This window comes from Momordica charantia (genome assembly GCF_013281855.1).
Source record: "Momordica charantia cultivar OHB3-1 chromosome 10 unlocalized genomic scaffold, Mcharantia_2.0 BLBB01000010.1, whole genome shotgun sequence".
Lineage (NCBI taxonomy): Eukaryota > Viridiplantae > Streptophyta > Magnoliopsida > Cucurbitales > Cucurbitaceae > Momordica > Momordica charantia.
This window is the reverse complement of record NW_028275158.1, coordinates 3,826,374-3,847,616: the sequence shown is the minus strand read 5'-3', so window position 1 is coordinate 3,847,616 and position 21,243 is coordinate 3,826,374. Positions and strand designations below refer to the sequence as shown.

Here is a 21,243-nt window from a genome sequence, read left to right as displayed (position 1 = left end):
TAAATGTTTATTTTAAGAAATATTCATCGATGTCGGTATTTTATCGATATTTCTATAGACATTTTCAAAAGAGTAAGAAATAGATATTTCCTTTACCATCAACATTTAAAAGGCTGAAAATGCTCTAAGTTTAAAAACATTCATCATTTTTGAAGTATAAAACTGAGTTTTCCCCACAATTTGAGAAAGCAGTGAGAAATAGATAGTTGGGGCTGTGAATTTATTCACGACGACATGAAACTCATACATATTACAATTCTCTAACCAAATGCCAAAATTTTCTACTTACTGCATCATTTCTTCAAAGCAAATTTTTTTTCTAGAGCTCTCCACCCTATATCCTTCCGGTAGAACCCGCCCGACCAACGGATTTCCTCGACTGCTCGGTACGCACTGTCCCGTGCCTCTTCAATGTTTTTGCCCTTTGCAGTAACCCCAAGAACACGTCCGCCAACAGCAATGAAGTTGCCATTGGAGTCGAAGGAAGTGCCAGCATGAAATACCTTAACAGATGGAGCAACAAGCTCTGCTTCGTCAAGGTTTTGAATCACAGTTCCCTTCTCGTACGCCCCGGGATAGCCCTTGCTTGCCATTACAACCACCATTGCAGATCCCGGGGACCAGTCCAGTGAAACCGCGCTTAGCTCTCCTCTACAGGCTGCAAGAAGAACTTTTGCAAGGTCTGATTCCAACCTAACCATCAGCACCTATTTTCCCATCAAGGCAAGAGGTTATTCATCAGAGAAAATGTCAAGAAAAAAGGTTATTCTCTGTCAAGTGATATTACAACAGAGAAGATAACACAGAATTTGATACTTCTCACAAGATATAACAGGCTAAAAAGGAAATGAAAAATGAAAGAATATAGCAATTGCTTAAAAGAAAGCACTGAGCTTTCAGGATGCCTTTTCGTTGTACTGATATCGAGTCTCGACTTCGAGCTATGTTCCATTGTAGTTTTTATATCATCATCTATGCCTTTTTCTTTGTGTATTTTAGAGTTGCTTACAGTCACAAGATAGGTACCTCATCAAATAAAAGCCAGTCTTTTACTTGAGGATGAATGAAATATATAACACCCCAAGGAACGACCTCTCTGGTCCCGAGCTCGAACCATGAGTGCTGGAGATAAATGGAATTCCCCAGCCTCAAAGTTTCCAGGAGCTGGACCGTAAGCAGGCCCTTGAATTCGTGGGGGTGGCTCCCAATTATCTCCCAACCGAACTTTCATCGAGAAAAATGAAAGAATACAAAAGCGTCTAATTTCGAATCGAGAAATAAGTAAGCACAATTTCAAAGGAAATTTCTAAAACTTTATGGACTACCATTAGAAAAGGGTGTCAAACACAAAAATGAAAGGAAACCAAGAAAAGTGGGTCCACGGTTCAAACTTCTTCTAAGACAGTTTATTTTATTTGTACTTCTTCTGACCTTTTACAAGTTAGCCCTTTGTTCAATTTCCCTTAAAAGTATATATTCTATCACATGAAGTGATGAAGTATTTTATTGAAGATGAAAAATAAAAAAAAGTTAAGTCATTTCATATACTCCATAGTGTAAAAAATATCTAACCCGTTCTATGTCCGAATGTATACGCAAGTGAACGCAGTCAAATTGCACACAAATTAGTTTTAGGGTGTGTCAACTAACCTGACACTCGGGATCCCCGAAGCGTACATTGTACTCAATCAACTTCGGCAAGCCAGATTTCTTCTCGATCATAAGACCGGCAAACAAAACCCCGACGAACTTGCAACCTTCTTCTGCCATTCCTTTTACCGTAGGTAGAATTATAGATTCCATAACTATATTTTGAAGTTCCCTTGTCACTATAGGGGCTGGAGAGTAAGCTCCCATACCGCCCGTATTGGGTCCAGTGTCACCGTCCCCTACTCTTTTATGATCCTGGGCAGATTCTAGGGGTATGGCATTCTCTCCATCTACAAGGGCGAAAAAGGATGCTTCTTCCCCTTCCAAGTATTCCTCGACAATGACACGACCACCGGCAGAACCAAAAGCACCCTTCACAAGCATCGCATCAACAGCTTCATAGGCCTCCTCCAATGTCATAGAAACTATAACTCCTTTTCCAGCAGCCAAGCCATCAGCTTTGATGACTATCGGGGCACCTTGTTCTTGAATGTATTGCTTGGCTGCAGAAGGGTCTGTAAATGATTGATACTGTACCAAGTAATCCACGTGACTAAGTATGGTCAGATCTAAACAAAGACATAAGAGAAGAGTACATAAAGAAAAAGTTATTCAATTATCTTATGAATGTTTCTTAAATGCTTTGAACCTTTTACTCTAACTCTTTGTTGCAAGGCTAAGATCAAACGTTACACTAACAAGTTCTCTTTAAGTGCTTATCTTCACCGTGGGCATCAAAGAGTATCTAACTAGCCCCTTAACCAATCTATCTCACGAGATTATGCACGCCCAAACGCGGTCGAAGGAGACACGAAATAGTTTTCGGTTTTAAGCTCACTTAACCAACAATTATGCAGACAAATTTCTGTTGAGTACCAAAAAAATGAATACATTTTTTAACATGACATTGTTGGTGAGCAGTGAGCACTGGTTGCATACTATTGAAACCTCATTTTATACAAAGGCATGATTCGTAAACAAAATACCGAAAAAATGTGCAACATAAACTCGGCTAGGAGTAGGAATTAAGCAGATAAGTTCAACAAGAACAAACCTTTGCAGTGGGGATTCCATATTTATCACACAAACTCTTCATGAAATTTTTGGAGCCTTCCAAAGCAGCAGCCTCAGCTGAGGGTCCAAAAGTAGCAATCCCAGCCTTCACCAAATCATTTGCGAGCCCCGCAACAAGAGGGGCCTCAGGGCCTACAACAACGAGTCCTACATTCCATTTTCGACAGAACGAAATGACAGCGGCACTATCGGAGATGTCGAGCTCCGGAATACAAGTGGCATTGCCCGAGCTCGAAATCCCAGCATTGCCCGGGGCACAAAACACAGCATCACAGGAAGGAGAGCGCTGCAATGCATAGCAAAGAGCGTGTTCTCTCCCCCCTCCACCAATCACCAACACAACAACTCGTTCATCTGCAAGTATAAGTCAACACACAAGAAGTTTCAAACATCAATTTCAATAACAAACCCCAAAAACATCCAAACAAGACCAACTTTATCAAGGACTCAAAATTACCACTAGCTTTCTTAGAAGAATTTGAAGCCTCTGGGCTTACAATAGAGCAGTTGATGACATGGGAGGAGAAACGAGAACGATTTTGGAAGAGCAAATCCTGAGGAGGAAGAGAATTCAAACGGAGGGATCCAACAGAGAAAGAAATTGCAGAGCTACAAACTAGATTGAAGCGGCCATTGGGCATAAACCCATTAAAGAATCGGAGATGATTCTTTATCTGGCTGCCCCTATTGATGCTGCAAAACTTGAGCGACCCTCCACCAAGATTATAGGTAGCGCAAGACATAACTCTCTATAACTTTCTTGTTTCAAAATCGCCCCTGAAAACTGCAGAAACGAAGCAAGAAATTTAGGCGATGGAGATAAAATCGAAAGCTCCCAATCCCTTATTATTGAAAATTTCAATGACCCTTCAGAGAGGCGACACACCAATATGGAAAACGACCGAAGAATTCGAAGGGCGAAACAAACTGACAGAGCCCACAAGATAAGAAAGAGAAATTAATATAAAATATTGAGTAGGTTTCCGGACCGGCTCGGTCGTCAATGGGGAGAAATTCGACAGAATCGATTTATTCCACAATCCAATGGGTCAAGTCCACTGGTTTGGTGCTGCAAGTTTAGAAAAAACTGTGGATTGGGAAGGGAGAGAGCTGTAAAATTTTGGTTTGTTTTCCTGTTCTTACAATCATTGGGAAACCCGAAAGTTGAAACGTAGAAAGAGAGGGAGAAATTGGGTTTTGGAGGAGAAATAAAGAGAACATTAAAAAACTGACCTTTTTCGGGGAGCTACTGAGAAAGCAGCAGCGCAGCGAGAAATGGAGAGTGAAGTGTTGAAGAAGAAGAGGAACGGCGAAGAGAAGACAGTGGGCGGAAGAATCGGGCCAGTGACTGCCAGCCGCCGCTGCAGGTCCAGAAATTCTTCAGAATTCTTACCAAACGTGGGATTTTTCCTCTTAGAAGAGGGATTTTTTTTTTAATATTTAATAATATAGTTTTTTCACTGCATTACATGACGCTGAAGATTCAGACTATTAACCTCATGGTTGATGTTGAATTATACTCAGTTGACGGGGAGAGAAGAGATTTTAATAAGTAATACTTAGTTATAATTTATTTTAAAAAAAATATTGAGATTTCAACTGGCTTGCAAGATCATTCTAAAGTCACCCCATATACTTAAAATAGGTATATGTTTTCTCTCCTACCATTTTTCTTTTAAAGTTAGGTAAATAGACAAAGTTGGCTTTGTAAGAGATGACTTGGTGACGGTAAGAATTTTCAAAACATTGTTTTTTAAATAAGTTTCAAATTAGTATTAATTTTAAAATAGATTTAAAAATTAACATTATTAAAGAAACCCTTCAAGATAGGGAAACATTAACAAAAAGGGTGAAAAAAAAAGTAAACTTTCCATTTTTAATACGAGCTATTATCACCTAAAATGACCCATCCCTTTAAAAACTTAAGCCATTGTCGTTTTAACGGTTCAAATTCTCACTCTTACCATTATAATGTTATTATAATTGTATTTAACAGCAACAATTTTAGAAGTTTAATGATATAATGTCAAATAATAATAATAATAATTATTGCATTAACTTTGTAACTTCAAATAATGGGTCAAATTGAAGTATAATTATATATATTTGAAAGTACTTATAAAAAAAAAGTACTTCTTTATAAGAATTTAGAAGAATGTTTCGTAATAAATCTGAGTTTGGTTCTAGGATTCTAAAAACACAATACAAGTGTTTTCCCACCTAACACTTCATTTTTCAAAAACACTTTTACACGTTACTCCAATTGAGAAATACATCTATGGCAAAAATGATTTTAACTTGGATCTAATTGCTTTTTTTTTTTAATTTGGGAATTAAATGGGACTAAATTTGTGATAAAACCAAATGATCAAATATTAGCTATTCACCATCACCTGATCGTATTTTAAAATTAATAAATGTAAATTTAAATGTAAATAATCTGGCGTTCATCCTCCGCATTTTCTTCCACCAGCAGCCATTGGATGATTTTCTTTGTATAAAAAACAAACAATTCTACAGCTATAATATATATAATTATGAGATAATTGAAAGTAGCAGCAATTGCTTCAACGTCCGAGTGAATTCCAGCAGAAGGCGAAGATTGAAGGCGACTACTAATATAATAATTATGAACTAATTTGGTGCATCGAAGCCCTAATTTATTCCCCTGATTTTGTTTTCAAAATTGCATTGCAGCTTCTGCCCTCACAATAATCCAATTGAGACTCGAAAGAATGAAATTACCTCCAAATCTCTCACAATTTAAGGGTTTCGAGGTGCTGCCGGAGATCCAATGGCGGAATTTGAAATCCGACCGATTTCTGGATTCGTAGTTCCGATCACCTAGAACCTTCAACGATTCAGAACAAAAATGCTTGCCGCTTGGTCGATTTTCCTATCATACGGCTTTCAGATTCTGGTCGTAGTACTCCATTGTCTTTCTCGTCGTTTCGTAGATTTCGAATTCCTATGAAAACCATTCAACAAGAAAGTAAATAACAAAGAAAATGCAAATCGAAGGCTGGACGCTAATCGAATTTTGGCGTTGAATCGCTATTCGCTCCACTTTCTCGGCAACCAAACAGATCTCAGAAAATTGAAGAAAAGGTGGTTTTATAGGCGGAGGTGATGGGATGAAACGACGACGTTCAGAGAAGCCCGGCCCGGCCTGCCAAAGAACTAAAATTTGGGCTTTTTAGCCCATTAGATCACTTGTGTTCTTGCTTTATGTTGGATTAACTTAAAAGCCCATGAAAATTTATTTGGACTCTTTTGAATGTACTTATATATTTTCTAAATATATCCGAATAAAAATCTCTTAACTAAAAAAATAAATAAAAATAAATATCATTTATCGCTAGCTATATTTACGTGGTCTAACAAAGTTATGTTTCTTTTTTTGGTGGCTGTGTTTGATAGCGAGCTGCATGATATAACTTTTTTTTTATAACTTCATTTCAAATTCTTTATTAGTTGAATTTTGAGTATGGTTAGTTGGCTTTCAAGACAACTTTCTAATTTAATTTTACCATGTATTAATTTGAGTTGATATAGAAATTTAGAGTTCAATTTAATGAAATTGAAAAAATTAAAATTAAAATTAGCCACAAAGTATAGGCATAAAATTGACTTTTCCTTTTTTAATACATAAAGAAACCATATATATGATAATTTAAATATAATTAAGTGGATAAGATATTTATTACTTTTCATCTCACCTTCGCATTTATTGAATTAAGAAAAATAATAAAACATATATATGCTTATGCATTTAAAAAAAAAATTCAACCCACCTTCCACACACACGTACAAACGACACGTACACATATATAAATACATGAATTAATTAATTTATCATAAGGTTCCCATACATAATTTTATAAAATTCTAAAATACTTAACAATAATTGGATTTGGCAAGATAAGGACTTCCATTAATATATATTGCATGCAAAATAAAATAATAATAACAATAATTGAAGTGGAAAATAAAAGTTTCTTCTTTTTAACCTCCAATAGATTCAATCCATCATTTTATTTGGATTTTTTTTTATTTATTGAAACTATTTGGATGTTTGTTAGTGTCTCATCAAGTTACAATTAATGTTTGTTATGTTATATGTTAGTTATATTTAGAGCAAAATAAATTATAGAACTATTAGTAAAAAAGAAAAAAAAAAGAAAAAGGCCAATAATAATATATTTTGGACAATTTTCATAAAATACTTTTTAAGTTAATAAAAGAAGGGCCCATTTGTCATTTATTTGAAGATCTCCTTTTATATAATTAAACTCTTTGCAAACAAGTTTTTACTGGAGTTGGTTTGTGCTTTGACATGTTATATATAAATGGTTAATATATACTATTTGAAAATATTACTTTTATGATCGAAACTTTCGCAGCCTCTAAAAATTATTTTACCCGAAAAATTTTAATGGGTGACAATTTACATTGAACATGATTATGATTTTACAAATATGACAAATTTTATTTATTTTTCCATATAAAATCAGACATTTTTATGTAATTCTCTTTTTACTTTTATATATTTATTGTCTATAAATGCCTATGGTGAAAACGTTTATTACTAATAGAGGATAGACATGAAAGCGATAGTTTCATAATCATTTCTTTATTCAACTTAAAAATCTCACTTAATTGAATTTTTTATATTTTTTTCTACTTTAAAGATTAAAGCTCTACGAATATTAGGGATGAATTAGAAATATATATATATATATATATATATGTATATATATATATATACTTCAAAATTACAAGTTTTCTTAAAATCTTTCTTCTATTTCTTTTGATTCGTTATATTTCAGTCAAGAAAAATCTCTTTAATAAATTTATTCATTTATTTTAAATTGTAAAATTAGTCATTTTCATGATATGGAATGGCGAATCACCTTTAGAAGTCTGAACTTTTGAGAAAAATAATTTAGGAATTAATGAAACAAACAAACAATAAACAATTAAAGAATATTTTTCTTCTTTTTCCTTTTTGGATATGAGGGGAAGAATGGGGTTAACTTTATTGAAATGGTTAGAGGGAATTTTATTTTTTAAAATTTGTAGAGAGTGACTTGGAGTTAGTACCCAAAAAAAAAAATAGTGATTTGGAGGGAAACTTAAAAGGTTTAGATAGAAGATATGACAAGACAACACACGAGCAATTTTGTCAAAGAATTTACTAAATACTAGAGTGCTGCTACAGGGAATGCTACCTTGACTCTGCTACTTCTAACGCTCGAACTGTCCGAGCTCCTGCAAGAGGATTAGCTCAAGGAAAAGCACTTGAAGTAACGGATGAGCGCCCTAGCGCATACTACCCACCAAGAATTTGTTAACAAGCTTGAAATTTTGAGATATGATTTCTATTCTGGTCGGGACAATTGTCTTTGTTATGTCATTTTTCTTAGTCAGATCTCATTTGAACGTTTTGGACTCTGATAACATACTAATATTCATGAATTCTATCTTAAAACCAATTGACATGAGTAGTCCATGGCTATTATAAACTTTTGTTAGGTCTTTTTTTTTTTTATTTTCAATGTTCCTTAACAACATTGAAACTCAAACATGATAAAGAAAAACGCTCGTGAAGAAAGTTAGATATTACGATTGTATTTTTTATTTGTTTTTAAAAATCCAAATGACATAGAATATTTGTACAACATAGAATAAGTAATGTATTGAAACAAAAAAAAAACTAATGAGAATCAAGAAAATCCAAGAATGGAGTGATTATGATATGATAGAGAAAGAAAAAGTGAAAAATGTTGTCAAACTCATTTGAATGTGACATGGATTTCCACCATTGTCGGCTCACACATCCCCCTTCCACATGCATATGAGCCTACATATATACATTTTTTTTAAGTCAACTTTCTTTCTTCATTCAACATTAAATTATACAAAATATTCGCAAAAAAAAAAAAATATATATATATATATATATAGAAAATATTCGGCTCCCTTTATATATTGATTTCAATTTTATCCCTTATTTTTTTTTCCAAAGTTTCAAAATTAGTGCTAAGTTAATGGGAGCAAGAAATTTAAGATATGTTGGAAGAATTTGATCTAGCATGATTCAAAATAGAAAAAACGAAATCAGTGAGATTTGTTAGAGGGTGAGAGTAAATAACTCTAGTTTTATACGACTTGGAATGACTCTCTGATCATATTGAAAAATTATGTATAATGACATTCGATCGCGTAAATCTCATTGACAACAACATAAATTTTGTTTTTCAATTGGAACAGTGATTATTGTGGCTGTACCCGTATGCACCCCATCTTTTAATTTATTTCTCTCTTACAAAACTCTTGATTTGCAATTTTCGTTAAAATACTTAAGACTTCAAAGCTCGTCAAAATATTAACTAGTAACCTTCTTTATCGGTCTTAATTCCAATCCTCATCTCAATTTGAATTACATAACTAAGAACAAAAATTATTAGAATTAGAATTTGAAACACGTATTAAAGTTATATTTTATAATATAATTCTTTTTTCATCTTATTTTTTTATTACATTACTTCAAATCCCACCCTACTATTTGAATTGTAATACAAAAAGAATATTAAAGGAAAAAAAAATAAAAACCAGTCACATACAATAAGGGTATTTTTGGGTGTATATTTTTGTATAATTTATACATTTTATTATTATTATTATTATTTTTGTTATGCATATTGGAGAGAGTGTGACTAGTCATAAAAGCATCAAATGGTATATATAAATAGTTGATCAAATTTATAATTAATAATTAGCTTTTTTGACCAAGAAATTTTGATACATAGTACATGATATTTTTTTAATGACATAGCTGAAATTAAGATAGACATGATATTTCTTGACACACACACTCTCTTTCCTTGTCACAAAACCTTGTTTTTTTTAAGGAATAAAATCTTATAATGCTTATCTTATACATATCATGTTTCAATAAATTAATGAATACTATTAAAAGACATGTGCATTTTTTTTAAAGAGGTTTTGAAGATTAATGAATCTATTGACTATTATTTGATACCTTACATTAATCATTATTAGACAATTAACTAAACAATTTAGCTTAGAATTAGTTGTCAAAAATCAATGAAATAGTGAAATAATTTAATCCTCGTTGACTTTTTTCTGTTAGACATTATCGAAGATGGGCTTCTCTCTATTTAAAAATATAGGTCGATATCGTTTTAAGAAGTATAGAATTTCTAAAAACAACAATAAGCAAAAGCAATTACCTCATATCAATAGTAATACTGGTCTCCTGGGGATGATAGAGTGACAAAGACGTTGAGCCTTGTGGTATCACCTACCATTTGTACGAGTCCTGTGTTGCTCAATTGGTTAATGCATCTATCTTCGATTAAAAGATTGTGGGTTCAAATCTTCATCCCACATGTTGTATTGATAAAAATTGTATTTATATCTCTGATGAAACTATTATATTCTATTTATGTAAATCAAATTACAATCGAATCACTTTTGCAATTTATGTTAGATTTAATATTTCTTCAGTTTTATATTTGATTAAGTCAATCAACAGTCCACGGCCAATAGTAAACCATCGATTTACACCCATGAATTTATTCGTAAAATGTTACCTAACAACTCTTTAAGCAAAATTATCTTATGATAAGATAAAAAGAAAGAAAGAATGATAGTCTTAAAAAGTTGATGGGTTGGAATTTGGAACTAATTAAGTGCTTTATAATATGAAACCAAAGGTTTAAAAACCTTCTTGAAAGCAATGAAATGAAAACAAATGAAATGAGGACAAAACTTTTGCAGATTTAAACAACACAAGTCAAGACAAAAACTATGCACATTTGAAAACACTTGTTCAAAGTGCTTTCCCACACCCTTCTTCATTAAATATATAAACTAGGAAATGAATATTTAGTAAGCTTAGAGAGAGAAAGGCAGAGAGAGAAAATTAGGGTTTTGGTGTTTATGTAAGATACGACAAAATTTCTCTTATGATTGTTTCAAAGTTGTCAAAAGGTTAAGATTGCACCATGAAGTGAGATTATGAAGTCTTATCTTGGTCTACGAATGTTTCTTGTTTTCAATCTTTGAGAAACATAAGCATTTGGAAACTAGTTATTACTAACTCTTTTTTTTTATTTAAAAAAACATTTATAAAATTTAGTAGAAATTTGGAAACGAGAAAATCTAGTTTCTTATTTTTTTTTTTCAAAACATAATCAAAAGTATTATTTTATTATTCTTTACCTATAAAATATATTAAAAAAATAAACAAGACGTGAAAGTTTGAATATTTAAGTAAAAAATATACAATTGTCATATATTTTTGTAATTTAAAATTTTAGATAACGATAATAAAAAAGTAACAAAAAAAAAAACATGAAACAACCTATTTCTATTTATCAAAACAAAATGAAATAAAAATATGAACGTCACTAAACAAATAAAACTCTTTGCTTAGGTTTGAATAGGAGATTGTCAAATGGTCCAATGTTATATATTAAATTTTAATAAATTATATTATTAGAAAATTTGGACTACACGTCATAAAGTAGAAGATCTTGTACAAAGATTCTCCTCTTGTTTTTTTATCCAATAGAAACGAGCCGTATCAAAAGTGGTTCGATTACATCAGCAAATAGGGCTAAGATTATATATGTGATATTGCTAAATGCTGAGTTTAATTTTTTTGGTCGAATTTTTTTAATTATTCCACTTTGGTTGCTTTAAAATTTTTATTAGGATGCCTAGCTAATCTATTTCTTATCTTTGTTGTTAAAATATTTATATTGCATTTTAAAAAAAAAGTTACATTATCATTGTATAAAAACTAATTTGTGTATGTTGTGAGGGTCTTTAACCACGTGTAATGGAATTCAATATCAAGATAGTCTACCATTTTTTTTAGAAAGAAAAAAATTACGACTTAAATGAAACCAACGGTTCATTTTGAACTAAGTTTTCCAGTTAAATAGGGGTATTGGGACCCCACTCTTCCATTAAATCCTCTTCGAGCGCCCTCTTTGCTAAACAATGCGCTACAGTGTCTAGGTGAATTTAACCAAGAGCGGGTATTCATACAAAGTACAAAGACCAAAACCGAAGATTGAAAACTTAAAAAACTTTCCCGCTCTCCTTCATTTAATGTTAATTGTTTTTTGTTTTCACTTTTTCCCTCTCTCTTGCTTGCATGTTCTCCCACAAAGAGATGGTAGAGGGTGATGATGATGTTTGTTTCCATGGATGCTATGATATACTTTGCATAAAAACCCTAAAATACACACACAAGAGGGGGTGGGTTTGTTTAGTACATTTTGGTGACTACTTTTCAGCCCCACATTCATGAGTATGCCTTCTCCTCATTTCCCCTTTTGCTTTTGCCTTCAATTTTTTTCTCCTTCTCCTTAATTAATTTGATGCCTCTTTTCTTTAATTTGTTTTGTTTGTATAAAATAACTTTTTTTTATTTTGAGAACGATCTGATATTGTTCGTGTTTGTTATGTTTTGAATTTCGTTTTTCCATTTTTAGTAGATTCGTCTTTGTTCATACTCTAAGTTATCTCAAACTCTTCTGTAAGAGTTTGATAACTCAAAATTTTAGTAGTATTAAAAGTATCTTTTATATGATAATCAACATTCATGACCAAAAACCAAAGAATAATTATCTATTTCGTCGGTGTAGTTAAAACAAGAATGTTTGTAAATTGTCAATAACGCTTTCTTTTCTATGGAATATGATAAAAATTCTATTGAAACTCTTCCGTCCTGGGGATCAACAATAGCTAAACCTTGTGGCCATCACTGTTCAAGCTACGTATGGCTAACACCTTCCTTTACGTCTTTCGTCGTCATAAATTTTTATTTGAGCATCAAAGTGACTTTACCAAACACCACTTTGATGTGTAGTTGAACTTCTCAACCATTCTTTCTATTTAATATATACAATCGAATTGACGGTAAATTTACTTTTATACCTACAAAGTATCCTGAAACTTAAATTTGAAAAAGCAAAGCATTCAAAACCACTTACCAATCCAACCTATAACAAAAATAGTAATTTCACAAACATTTCAAAAAAAGAAAAGTTAGAAACATAACCACACAAAAAACAAGAAACTTAAAAAGAAAATCTATACAACATTACGAACGCTGTTTCCACAAATAAAAGACAGTAACTGATATCAAATACACATGTTCCTCGAGACCTCAAACAAAGAAAGCGAAAACGTTACCAAAAAGAAAGATACCCTTTCACCAAAACTCACATTGTGTAGTCCCAAGGGCATGCATTGGCAATAGGCATTGCCATTACCAAGAAAAGCAAAAGGGGGTGACCACAATTTTTATTTTGGGTGTGTTCATAAATGGTTCTTTAGATCACAGTGAGAGGGACACCCTAGAAAGACAGTGACCCTTCAAAATGAGGCCCACAAATTGCACCTGCATGAGAGATAAAAGGACTTGTCAAAGTCTGTGTAAAAACACACAAGTGGGAAGAAGTGGGGGTTTGGGGTGTGCATCCAAATGCTCCTACTCCCTCCTAACCCTCATACCTAGGGCAATCATCACACTCATTATTGTGTTTCTATCTCTCATCTCTAGTGGACGTGTATACACTAAAATATTCACCCGTCTACGCTACAAGAATTATGATCTTTAACGACGTATAAAAGAACGCCGCTAAACTCTCGTAGGGGTTGCTGCATAGTTTTACGCAACAGCCCTACTATGATATTGGGTTTTTGGTAAGTATCAATATCTATATTCACTTGAAAAAATGTCCCTGAATTGAGACATCAATATCGGTATTAATTTGACATGACGAGAACTACAAAGTGATTAACCATATGAACTAGATAGAAAATGACATTGAGATACTATACTTTGATGCGATATTAAATTCTCGTACTAAATTCAAAAGCTTAAGCTGATAGATTATGATATATTTTAGTATGGTCTAACGTTACTTTTAAAAGTGTTTAGGGAGGGCCAAAAGTGTTTCGCTTAAAAACACTTTTCTCAAAAACACATTCCAAACTCACCCAAAATCTTTTATCTACCTTCTTAACCATTATTTCGAAAATAGCTCTACTTTTTTTAAAATGTGACACAGCTTTATTGATCAATTAAATTTTATAAATCAAGGGGAACACCTCTGCATCAAAAGATTAAAAGAAGGGAAAAGAAAAAAGGGTTCAACAAGGATCCCAAAATATAATTTATAATTGTAAATCATAAAAAAGAGAAAAGAAAAAAGAAACAGCACTGTTTTCTATGAGATGAGCAGTAGATTTTTCTCTGGCTCTTCCTTTTTTAAGAGGAAGATCAAAAGCAGATTGCATCTACTCTGCTTTTACTTTACAGCTCTCCCTTTAAGACTATTCCATCTTCTAATAAAGCCCTTCAAATCCCACATTTTTTTACATGGATAATTGGTCCACCATTGTAGGGCAACTAGGAAGAAGGAATAAAGTAGGAGAAATCATTTGAAATTAGAAATATAAAATAATCATAATAACAATTTACCCTCAATTAAAAAAAAAAGAACATCCCACTGACCTGTTGGCTCCTTCTTCTTCTTCCCCTGCTGCAGGCTGCATCCATTCCATCATTATAAATTGATCACTCAACAAAAATTGTAATGATAAATTAATAATCATCATCTTCTTTCCCATCCACATGTTACCAACTCATTATTATTTCTAAAATTGCCTCTGGTAAATATTGAAAGTGGATAACTTTTATCATATGATCACTAAACACCAAAAAAAAGAAAAGAAAGAAAAATCATCACCATGGTTTTGAATCATCTTCCTTGTGGCATTCTTTTTCTTGGCTTATAAGAATATATTCCTTTTGTGGTCAGAATTTAAAGAGGTATGGGATTAGGGAAGGGAGCATCATTTGGGATAATTGGATTCTCGGGTTAAAAAAGTTTTCATGTTTCTCTCTCTTGCTCTCGAGATTCACCCCTTTCGAAGAGAAAATTATTGGAAGAGACCGACACAATGATGGTTTGTGTTCGATTATGATTATGTCGTCGTCGGGAAGCGAAAAAACTTCATCTGGGAGTGCCATTATGGGTGGGTTTGAACAGAGGCCTACAATGTACATAGAGCAGAGTACAGTCCTGAATTTTCTGGTTAGTTTTCAGGTTGATAGGATGATTTGGAGGAGGAAGAAAAAGAAGAGACAAAACTAAACATATCAGAGCCATGTTTATTGATGGAAAGTGCAAATCCTTCAGCTCATCTCTCTCTCTCTCACTATCATTCAAAGCAATAAAGAGCATCCTTTAATTAAAGCTAAAGGGTATTATTGTCATATGAATAAAGAAAGGAAACAAAGCATCAACTTTGCTTTTAATTTTTTTTTTCTTTTTTTCCTCCACACCCCCAATTTGATCTTTTTATGTTATCCAACGGCCATTTTGTAATTTGCATTTTGGTAGCAACTTGTCTTTCTACAGTACCATCTTCTCGCTTTCCTTTTCTTCAGCCTCTTTATCTCCTAGCTTTGCTAAAAGAAACTTGGCCTAGAGGAATTCAGAAAGCAAAGCCAAAGGAACAATTTTGTAGCAGAAATTCAACCTTGCATCTCTCTTGGAAAAGGAAAGAAAAGCAGATAAAAGAGGAGAAAGAAAAGGAGAGTCTTAGTGTTTTTTTCCTTACTTGTATTTGAAGACTCGTTTTCTGTGAAGATGTTTGATTCCTTAAGCCCAAACACACTTGAAGAAGTTCATCATATTATTCCTCTGCCTTCTTTAGCTCCTCACTTTGCTGAAGAATCCATTATTGCAAAGCTGCTTAAAACCCCTGCTCTTTGCTTCCTGTTCTTCCAAACTCAATTCTCTTGAAACAATTCTGGGAAAACAAACAATGTTGTTTTTCATTGTTTTTACATTCTTCTCTCTTCTGGGTTCCTCTTCTTCCCACAGTTTGGTCAGTGATTTCCATGTTTTGCTTGCTCTCAAACAAGGGTTTGAATTCTCTGACTCTCCTGCACTGAGCACTTGGACTGCCTCGAATTTCAGCTCGGTTTGTTCATGGATTGGAATTCGGTGCTCCGACGAACGAGTTGTTTCGGTTGACTTGACAGATTTGGGCCTTGGTGGCTCTGTTTCGCCTCTGATTTCTAGGCTCGACCAGCTTTCTGAGTTGTCTGTTGCAGGAAACAACTTCACTGGTAGCATTGAGGTTGTGAGTTTGAGTTACCTCCGATTCCTTAATATCTCGAACAACCAGTTCAGCGGGGCGCTGGACTGGAACTTTTCGAGCGTGCCGAATTTGGAAGTGTTAGATGCCTATGACAACAACTTCACTGCTCAGCTTCCCACTGGGGTTTTGGACTTACAGAACCTCAAGTACTTGGACCTTGCAGGTAACTTTTTCTATGGAAAAATCCCAGAAAGCTATGGCAGTTTAGAAGGGTTGGAATATCTCTCTCTTGCAGGGAACGATTTGGATGGTAAAATCCCAGGTGAGTTGGGAAATCTTAGAAATTTGAGAGAACTTTACTTGGGACATTACAATGCATTCGAAGGTGGTCTCCCGGCCGAGCTCGGGAAGTTGGTTAATTTGGTTGTCATGCAGATTTCAGACTGCAGTTTGGATGGTCAAATTCCTCATGAACTGGGGAATTTGAAGGCCTTGAACACTCTATATTTGCATACGAATCTACTCTCGGGTTCGGTCCCAAAGCAGTTAGCCAACTTGACAAACTTGGTCTTTCTCGATCTCTCCAACAATGCGCTCACCGGAGAAATCCCACCCGAGTTCGTTGATCTCAGACAGCTCAAGCTTTTCAACCTCTTCATGAACAAACTGCACGGATCTATTCCAGACTACATAGCAGATTTGCCAAACTTGGAGACCTTGGGGCTGTGGATGAACAACTTCACCGGCACAATCCCGAAGAATCTCGGTCGAAATGGGAGGCTTCAGCTCCTCGATTTGTCGACGAACAAGCTCACGGGTACAATTCCTCAGGATTTGTGCACATCAAATCAGCTGAGAATACTGATTCTGATGAACAACTTCCTGTTTGGGCCAATCCCTGATGGATTGGGTACATGTACAAGTCTTACAAAAGTGAGGCTGGGGCAGAACTATCTTAATGGAAGCATTCCCAATGGCTTCATTTACTTGCCACAGCTAAATCTAGCAGAGTTTCAAGACAATTACCTTTCAGGTACAATTTCAGAGAATTGGGAGAGTTCTTCAAAACCCATCAAATTAGGGCAACTTAATCTATCCAACAATCTTCTCTCTGGTACTCTACCATTTTCACTCTCTAATTTCTCTTCTCTGCAAATTCTCCTCCTCAATGGAAACCAGTTTTCTGGTTCGATCCCCCCCTCCATTGGAGAGCTCAATCAACTTCTGAAGCTTGATCTTAGCAGAAACTCACTTTCAGGCGAAATTCCACCTGAAATTGGGAGTTGTATCCATCTCACTTACCTTGATTTGAGCAAGAACAACCTCTCTGGCCCGATTCCACTTGAAATTTCAAACGCACATATTCTGAATTACCTCAATTTGTCGAGAAATCACCTGAATCAATCCCTACCGAAATCGATAGGGGCCATGAAAAGCCTCACGATTGCAGATTTCTCCTTCAACGACTTCTCCGGTAAGCTGCCGGAATCCGGACAGCTTGCGTTCTTCAACGCTTCGTCCTTCGCCGGAAATCCTCAACTCTGCGGCTCGCTCCTCAACAATCCCTGCAATTTCGCGACAACCGCGACGAAACAAGGCAAAACTCCGGCGTATTTCAAGCTAATCTTCGCCCTCGGCCTGCTGATTTGCTCTCTAGTGTTCGCCATCGCTGCGATCGTCAAAGCGAAATCATTCAAAAGAAACGGATCTGGTTCTTGGAAAATGACCTCATTCCAAAAGCTGGATTTCACCGTCTACGACGTCCTGGAATGCGTGAAAGACGGGAACGTGATCGGAAGAGGCGGCGCCGGCATCGTGTACCACGGAAAAATGCCGAACGGAGTAGAAATCGCGGTGAAGAAACTCCTAGGGTTCGGCCCTAACAGCCACGACCACGGATTCCGAGCCGAAATCCAAACCCTAGGCAACATTCGACACCGAAACATCGTCAGATTACTCGCATTCTGCTCCAACAAGGAGACGAATCTCCTCGTGTACGAATACATGAGGAACGGAAGCTTAGGCGAAGCCCTCCATGGTAAAAAAGCTTCGTTCCTCGGATGGAATTTGAGGTACAAAATCGCCATTGAAGCCGCCAAAGGTCTCTGCTACCTCCACCACGATTGCTCCCCACTAATCGTCCACCGCGACGTGAAATCCAACAACATTCTGTTGAATTCCAACTTCGAAGCTCACGTCGCCGACTTCGGGCTCGCAAAGTTCATGTTTGACGGCGGCGCGTCGGAATGCATGTCGGTGATCGCCGGATCTTACGGCTACATCGCTCCCGGTACGTTTTTTTCTTCTTCTTCTTCTTCCCCTGTTTTTCTTTTCCGTTTCGTAATCTGAAGATTTTTTTTTTCTATTTTTTGAATTTTTTTTCCTGATTGGGCGTTACAGTGTTTGTTAAGTTAGTTAATCTTCTAAAAATTTTTGTGGTGGGCCATGGTAATTGGATGAGTCAATGCCGGCCGTCCGATTGTCACTGCCAAGAAAATCCAAGGGCAGTGATTGACAGTGACCTTGTGAACAAGGTCATGGATGTCAACGGTCAAGATCATATATACAAATAAATAAAACTGAATTAAAGATAATATTTGAAAATTTCATGGCCTTAAAAAAACGTGTTCTTTTGAAATCTTAACTAAATGTTAAAAAAAGATATTTGAAACTTTCAGAAAATGAAGATATTTGAAAACTATTTTTCTTTTTAAATTTGGGCTTGTTTACTAATTTTGTATAATCTTAGCCAAATTAAAAACGTAAAAGATACTTGTATTTTTTAATAATTATTTGGATAAAAATTTCTCAGATTGAAAATTGCAACACTTAAATCAAATAAAAATTTATTGGAAGATAAGTTGCAATACTTAATAAGATGAATTTGTCAAAATTTGAAATCTAATAAGATAAAATTAAAAGTTTAAATATTTATGAAACATTGGAAATGGAAATGAAGAATATAGTCAAAGACAGTTGTCGCTTGAATCCTTGGGGGTTGAGTGGGAGCCATAAAAATTTAAAATAAAAGAAAAAACATAGGATCCGATTTTTATGGGAGTTTGCTAAAGTGACGGGCGGGTGAACTGTGAAAACTTAACGAGAGTAGAATTTTTTAGGAAGACGCACCGTAAAAAAAATAAAAAAGAAATTAAAAAAACTGACTGCGTCTCTGGATTCTGTGCTGAAGAGACAAGTAAGCAGTGAGTGGGGCCCACCTGGGCCATTTATGATCAGAATCTGACGGCTCTGATTGAATCATCAGATTCGTACACCGACATCTGATGGCTAACGTAACAAGCCAACCCCCCTTGACAGTCGTGAAAGCTCTCGCCCACTCTCCACGCCGGCCCCCATACATATATTTATTTATTTATTTTTAAAGAAAGCATTTTATTTAAATTACAAGTTTGATAAAAATATATATATATATAATAATAATTTGAAGATGTATGTCTCTGAATTTTATAAGGTGTTTAAAAGTTCATTAATTTTTTTTAGTACAAAGTTTATTAATTTTTAGTGTTATGTTCTATAGGATTTTTATATTTAGTTGTTTATGACATTTCAATTTCGTGTCTAATATCATAAGCTTTTATTTTTAGGTGTTTAATAGATTTCTAAATTGAATATAAATTTATTGTATATTTTTTTAAGTTCAGGAATTTATTTAACTTAATTTAAAAATCCAAAGATTTAATGGTCTATTAAAAATAAACATACCTTTCAAAGTCACCAAAGGTCAAATAATTTGACCTTAAATTAATGTAAACTTGATATCTTCATTATAATTTATAATTTTTGTCTTCTAAAGAATAACTTTTATGTTCTGAAAAATAGGTCATTCAGATATGTATTAAAAATTATTTAAATGCATTTTTACTGAATTTTTATTTTTTTCTAAAACCAAAAACTATTTTTGCGGGTAGATTCTGTTTTTTTTTTATTTCTTAAATCAAGTTTCTATTTTTCTTGAAACACCATGAAGTTTGGGCCACATTTTGAGGCATTTGAGTCTTCTAATGGGGGCCCAGCTATTTCCCAAGCCTTCATCTAGCCCAATCATGATCCAAATGGAAAAGTCAAAAAGTAATTATATATATAATTATATACTCATTAATAGTTGGTTGACTTTAATAATAATGATTAATATACTTTTTTCCAAAAAAAAAATTGATTAATATACTTTTACTTTATATCATATCCCATTATTTGTATAGCGAATGATTAACCTAGATACCATTAACTATCGATACAGTAATCATTTATTTACATGTGTCCTACCATTTTATTATACTTGTAATTATTTTTTAATTGTTATTTTTGTTACAAGAAGATATTTATATTATTTCTTGCCCTTGTAGAATATGCATACACATTAAGAGTCGACGAGAAAAGCGACGTGTATAGCTTTGGGATTGTGCTACTAGAGCTCTTGACGGGACGTCGTCCAGTCGGAGATTTTGGGGAAGGAGTGGTGGACATAGCGCAATGGTGCAAAAGAGCTATAGCGAACGGCGAGAAAGAAAACGACATAATTTGCATAGTTGACAAAAGAGTGGGGATGATACCAAAAGAAGAAGCAAAGCACTTATTCTTCATAGCAATGTCATGCGTACAAGAGAATAGTGTGGAGAGACCAACGATGAGAGAAGTTGTTCAAATGCTAGCTGAGTTTCCTCACCAATCATCCAACTGTTACCAATCTTCCTCCTCTTCTTCTCCCATTCAAAATATGAAAAAAGGCGAAAAGGAAAAAGAAGACCAGTTGAAGTCGAAACCAGATCTTTTGGTTTAAGAGAAAAGAAAAGTTATGATTTTTTTTCCTTTTTGGGGGGCTTTTAGGGTTTTAATATATAGGTAAAGTTAGGGTTTAGTTCATCTATATGTTCTTTGAAATCTTTAGAATATTGTGTGTTAAATGGGTTGTAATTTTGATATGTAAAGGGTTTTCTCAAGTTGTTAAGTTATTTTGGGTAAGAAAATTAGTTAGTGAAAGGAGGGCAAAATGGGTAGAAAGAAAGTGGGGTTGGGGTGAGATAAATAAACTAATTAAAAGAGTGCACTTCTTTTAAAAGGAATGGGTGGAAAAGCAAATGCAAGCCCTAATGAGGTCTTGCACATTAGCTCTTGACTTTGTATCATATTTTGATCCTAGCATCAATACATGTTACATTATTAAATTTCATCTCTCATGATTAATATTTAATGCAACCAATATTAACATAGCTCAAGAGTTAAAAATATCTAATTCATTTCTTAGCAGCGGGTGTTATCTTGACTTTGAACCTATAAATTCCCTTTTTATCGCACCTTTATCTAAGCTGCCCCATTACAACCATTATCAAAGTTCCTTTG

The 21,243-nt window shown here is 34.2% G+C and overlaps 2 protein-coding genes and 1 long non-coding RNA gene across 3 annotated transcripts; 1 reads left to right on the top strand and 2 right to left on the bottom strand.

The window, feature by feature from the left end:
- Nucleotides 1–104: 104 nt before the first annotated feature.
- On the bottom strand, nucleotides 105–4,172 carry PUR2 (Glycinamide ribonucleotide (GAR) synthetase). The gene is made up of 5 exons (XM_022280920.2): nucleotides 3,958–4,172; nucleotides 3,182–3,508; nucleotides 2,705–3,078; nucleotides 1,651–2,181; nucleotides 105–707 (listed from the first exon to the last, which is right to left on the bottom strand). Exons 2-5 carry the CDS (start codon nucleotides 3,465–3,467, stop codon nucleotides 294–296), a joined length of 1,605 nt encoding a protein of 534 aa, XP_022136612.1. The 5' UTR covers nucleotides 3,468–3,508; nucleotides 3,958–4,172; the 3' UTR covers nucleotides 105–293.
- An 8,668-nt stretch (nucleotides 4,173–12,840) lies between these two features.
- LOC111008289 (uncharacterized) lies at nucleotides 12,841–15,541 on the bottom strand. Its single transcript, XR_002601093.2, has 3 exons — nucleotides 15,400–15,541; nucleotides 14,288–14,322; nucleotides 12,841–13,168 (listed from the first exon to the last, which is right to left on the bottom strand). It is a non-coding gene; the product is annotated as an uncharacterized LOC111008289 (long non-coding RNA).
- LOC111008288 (uncharacterized) lies at nucleotides 14,344–21,068 on the top strand. The gene is made up of 2 exons (XM_022280936.2): nucleotides 14,344–18,175; nucleotides 20,250–21,068. The coding sequence occupies exons 1-2, from the start codon at nucleotides 15,607–15,609 to the stop codon at nucleotides 20,681–20,683; spliced, it is 3,003 nt and encodes a 1,000-aa protein (XP_022136628.1). The 5' UTR covers nucleotides 14,344–15,606; the 3' UTR covers nucleotides 20,684–21,068.
- Nucleotides 21,069–21,243: the final 175 nt, after the last annotated feature.

Coding starts and splice junctions, on each gene's coding strand:
- LOC111008288 (XM_022280936.2), top strand. CDS start 15,607: ATGTTGTTTTTCATTGTTTTTACATTCTTCTCTCTTCTGGGTTCCTCT. Junction 18,176..20,249: donor TTACGGCTACATCGCTCCCG/GTACGTTTTTTT, acceptor TTGCCCTTGTAG/AATATGCATACACATTAAGA.
- PUR2 (XM_022280920.2), bottom strand. CDS start 3,467: ATGTCTTGCGCTACCTATAATCTTGGTGGAGGGTCGCTCAAGTTTTGC. Junction 2,182..2,704: donor ATGGAATCCCCACTGCAAAG/GTTTGTTCTTGT, acceptor TACTTGGTACAG/TATCAATCATTTACAGACCC. Junction 708..1,650: donor TCGGGGATCCCGAGTGTCAG/GTTAGTTGACAC, acceptor ATGGGAAAATAG/GTGCTGATGGTTAGGTTGGA.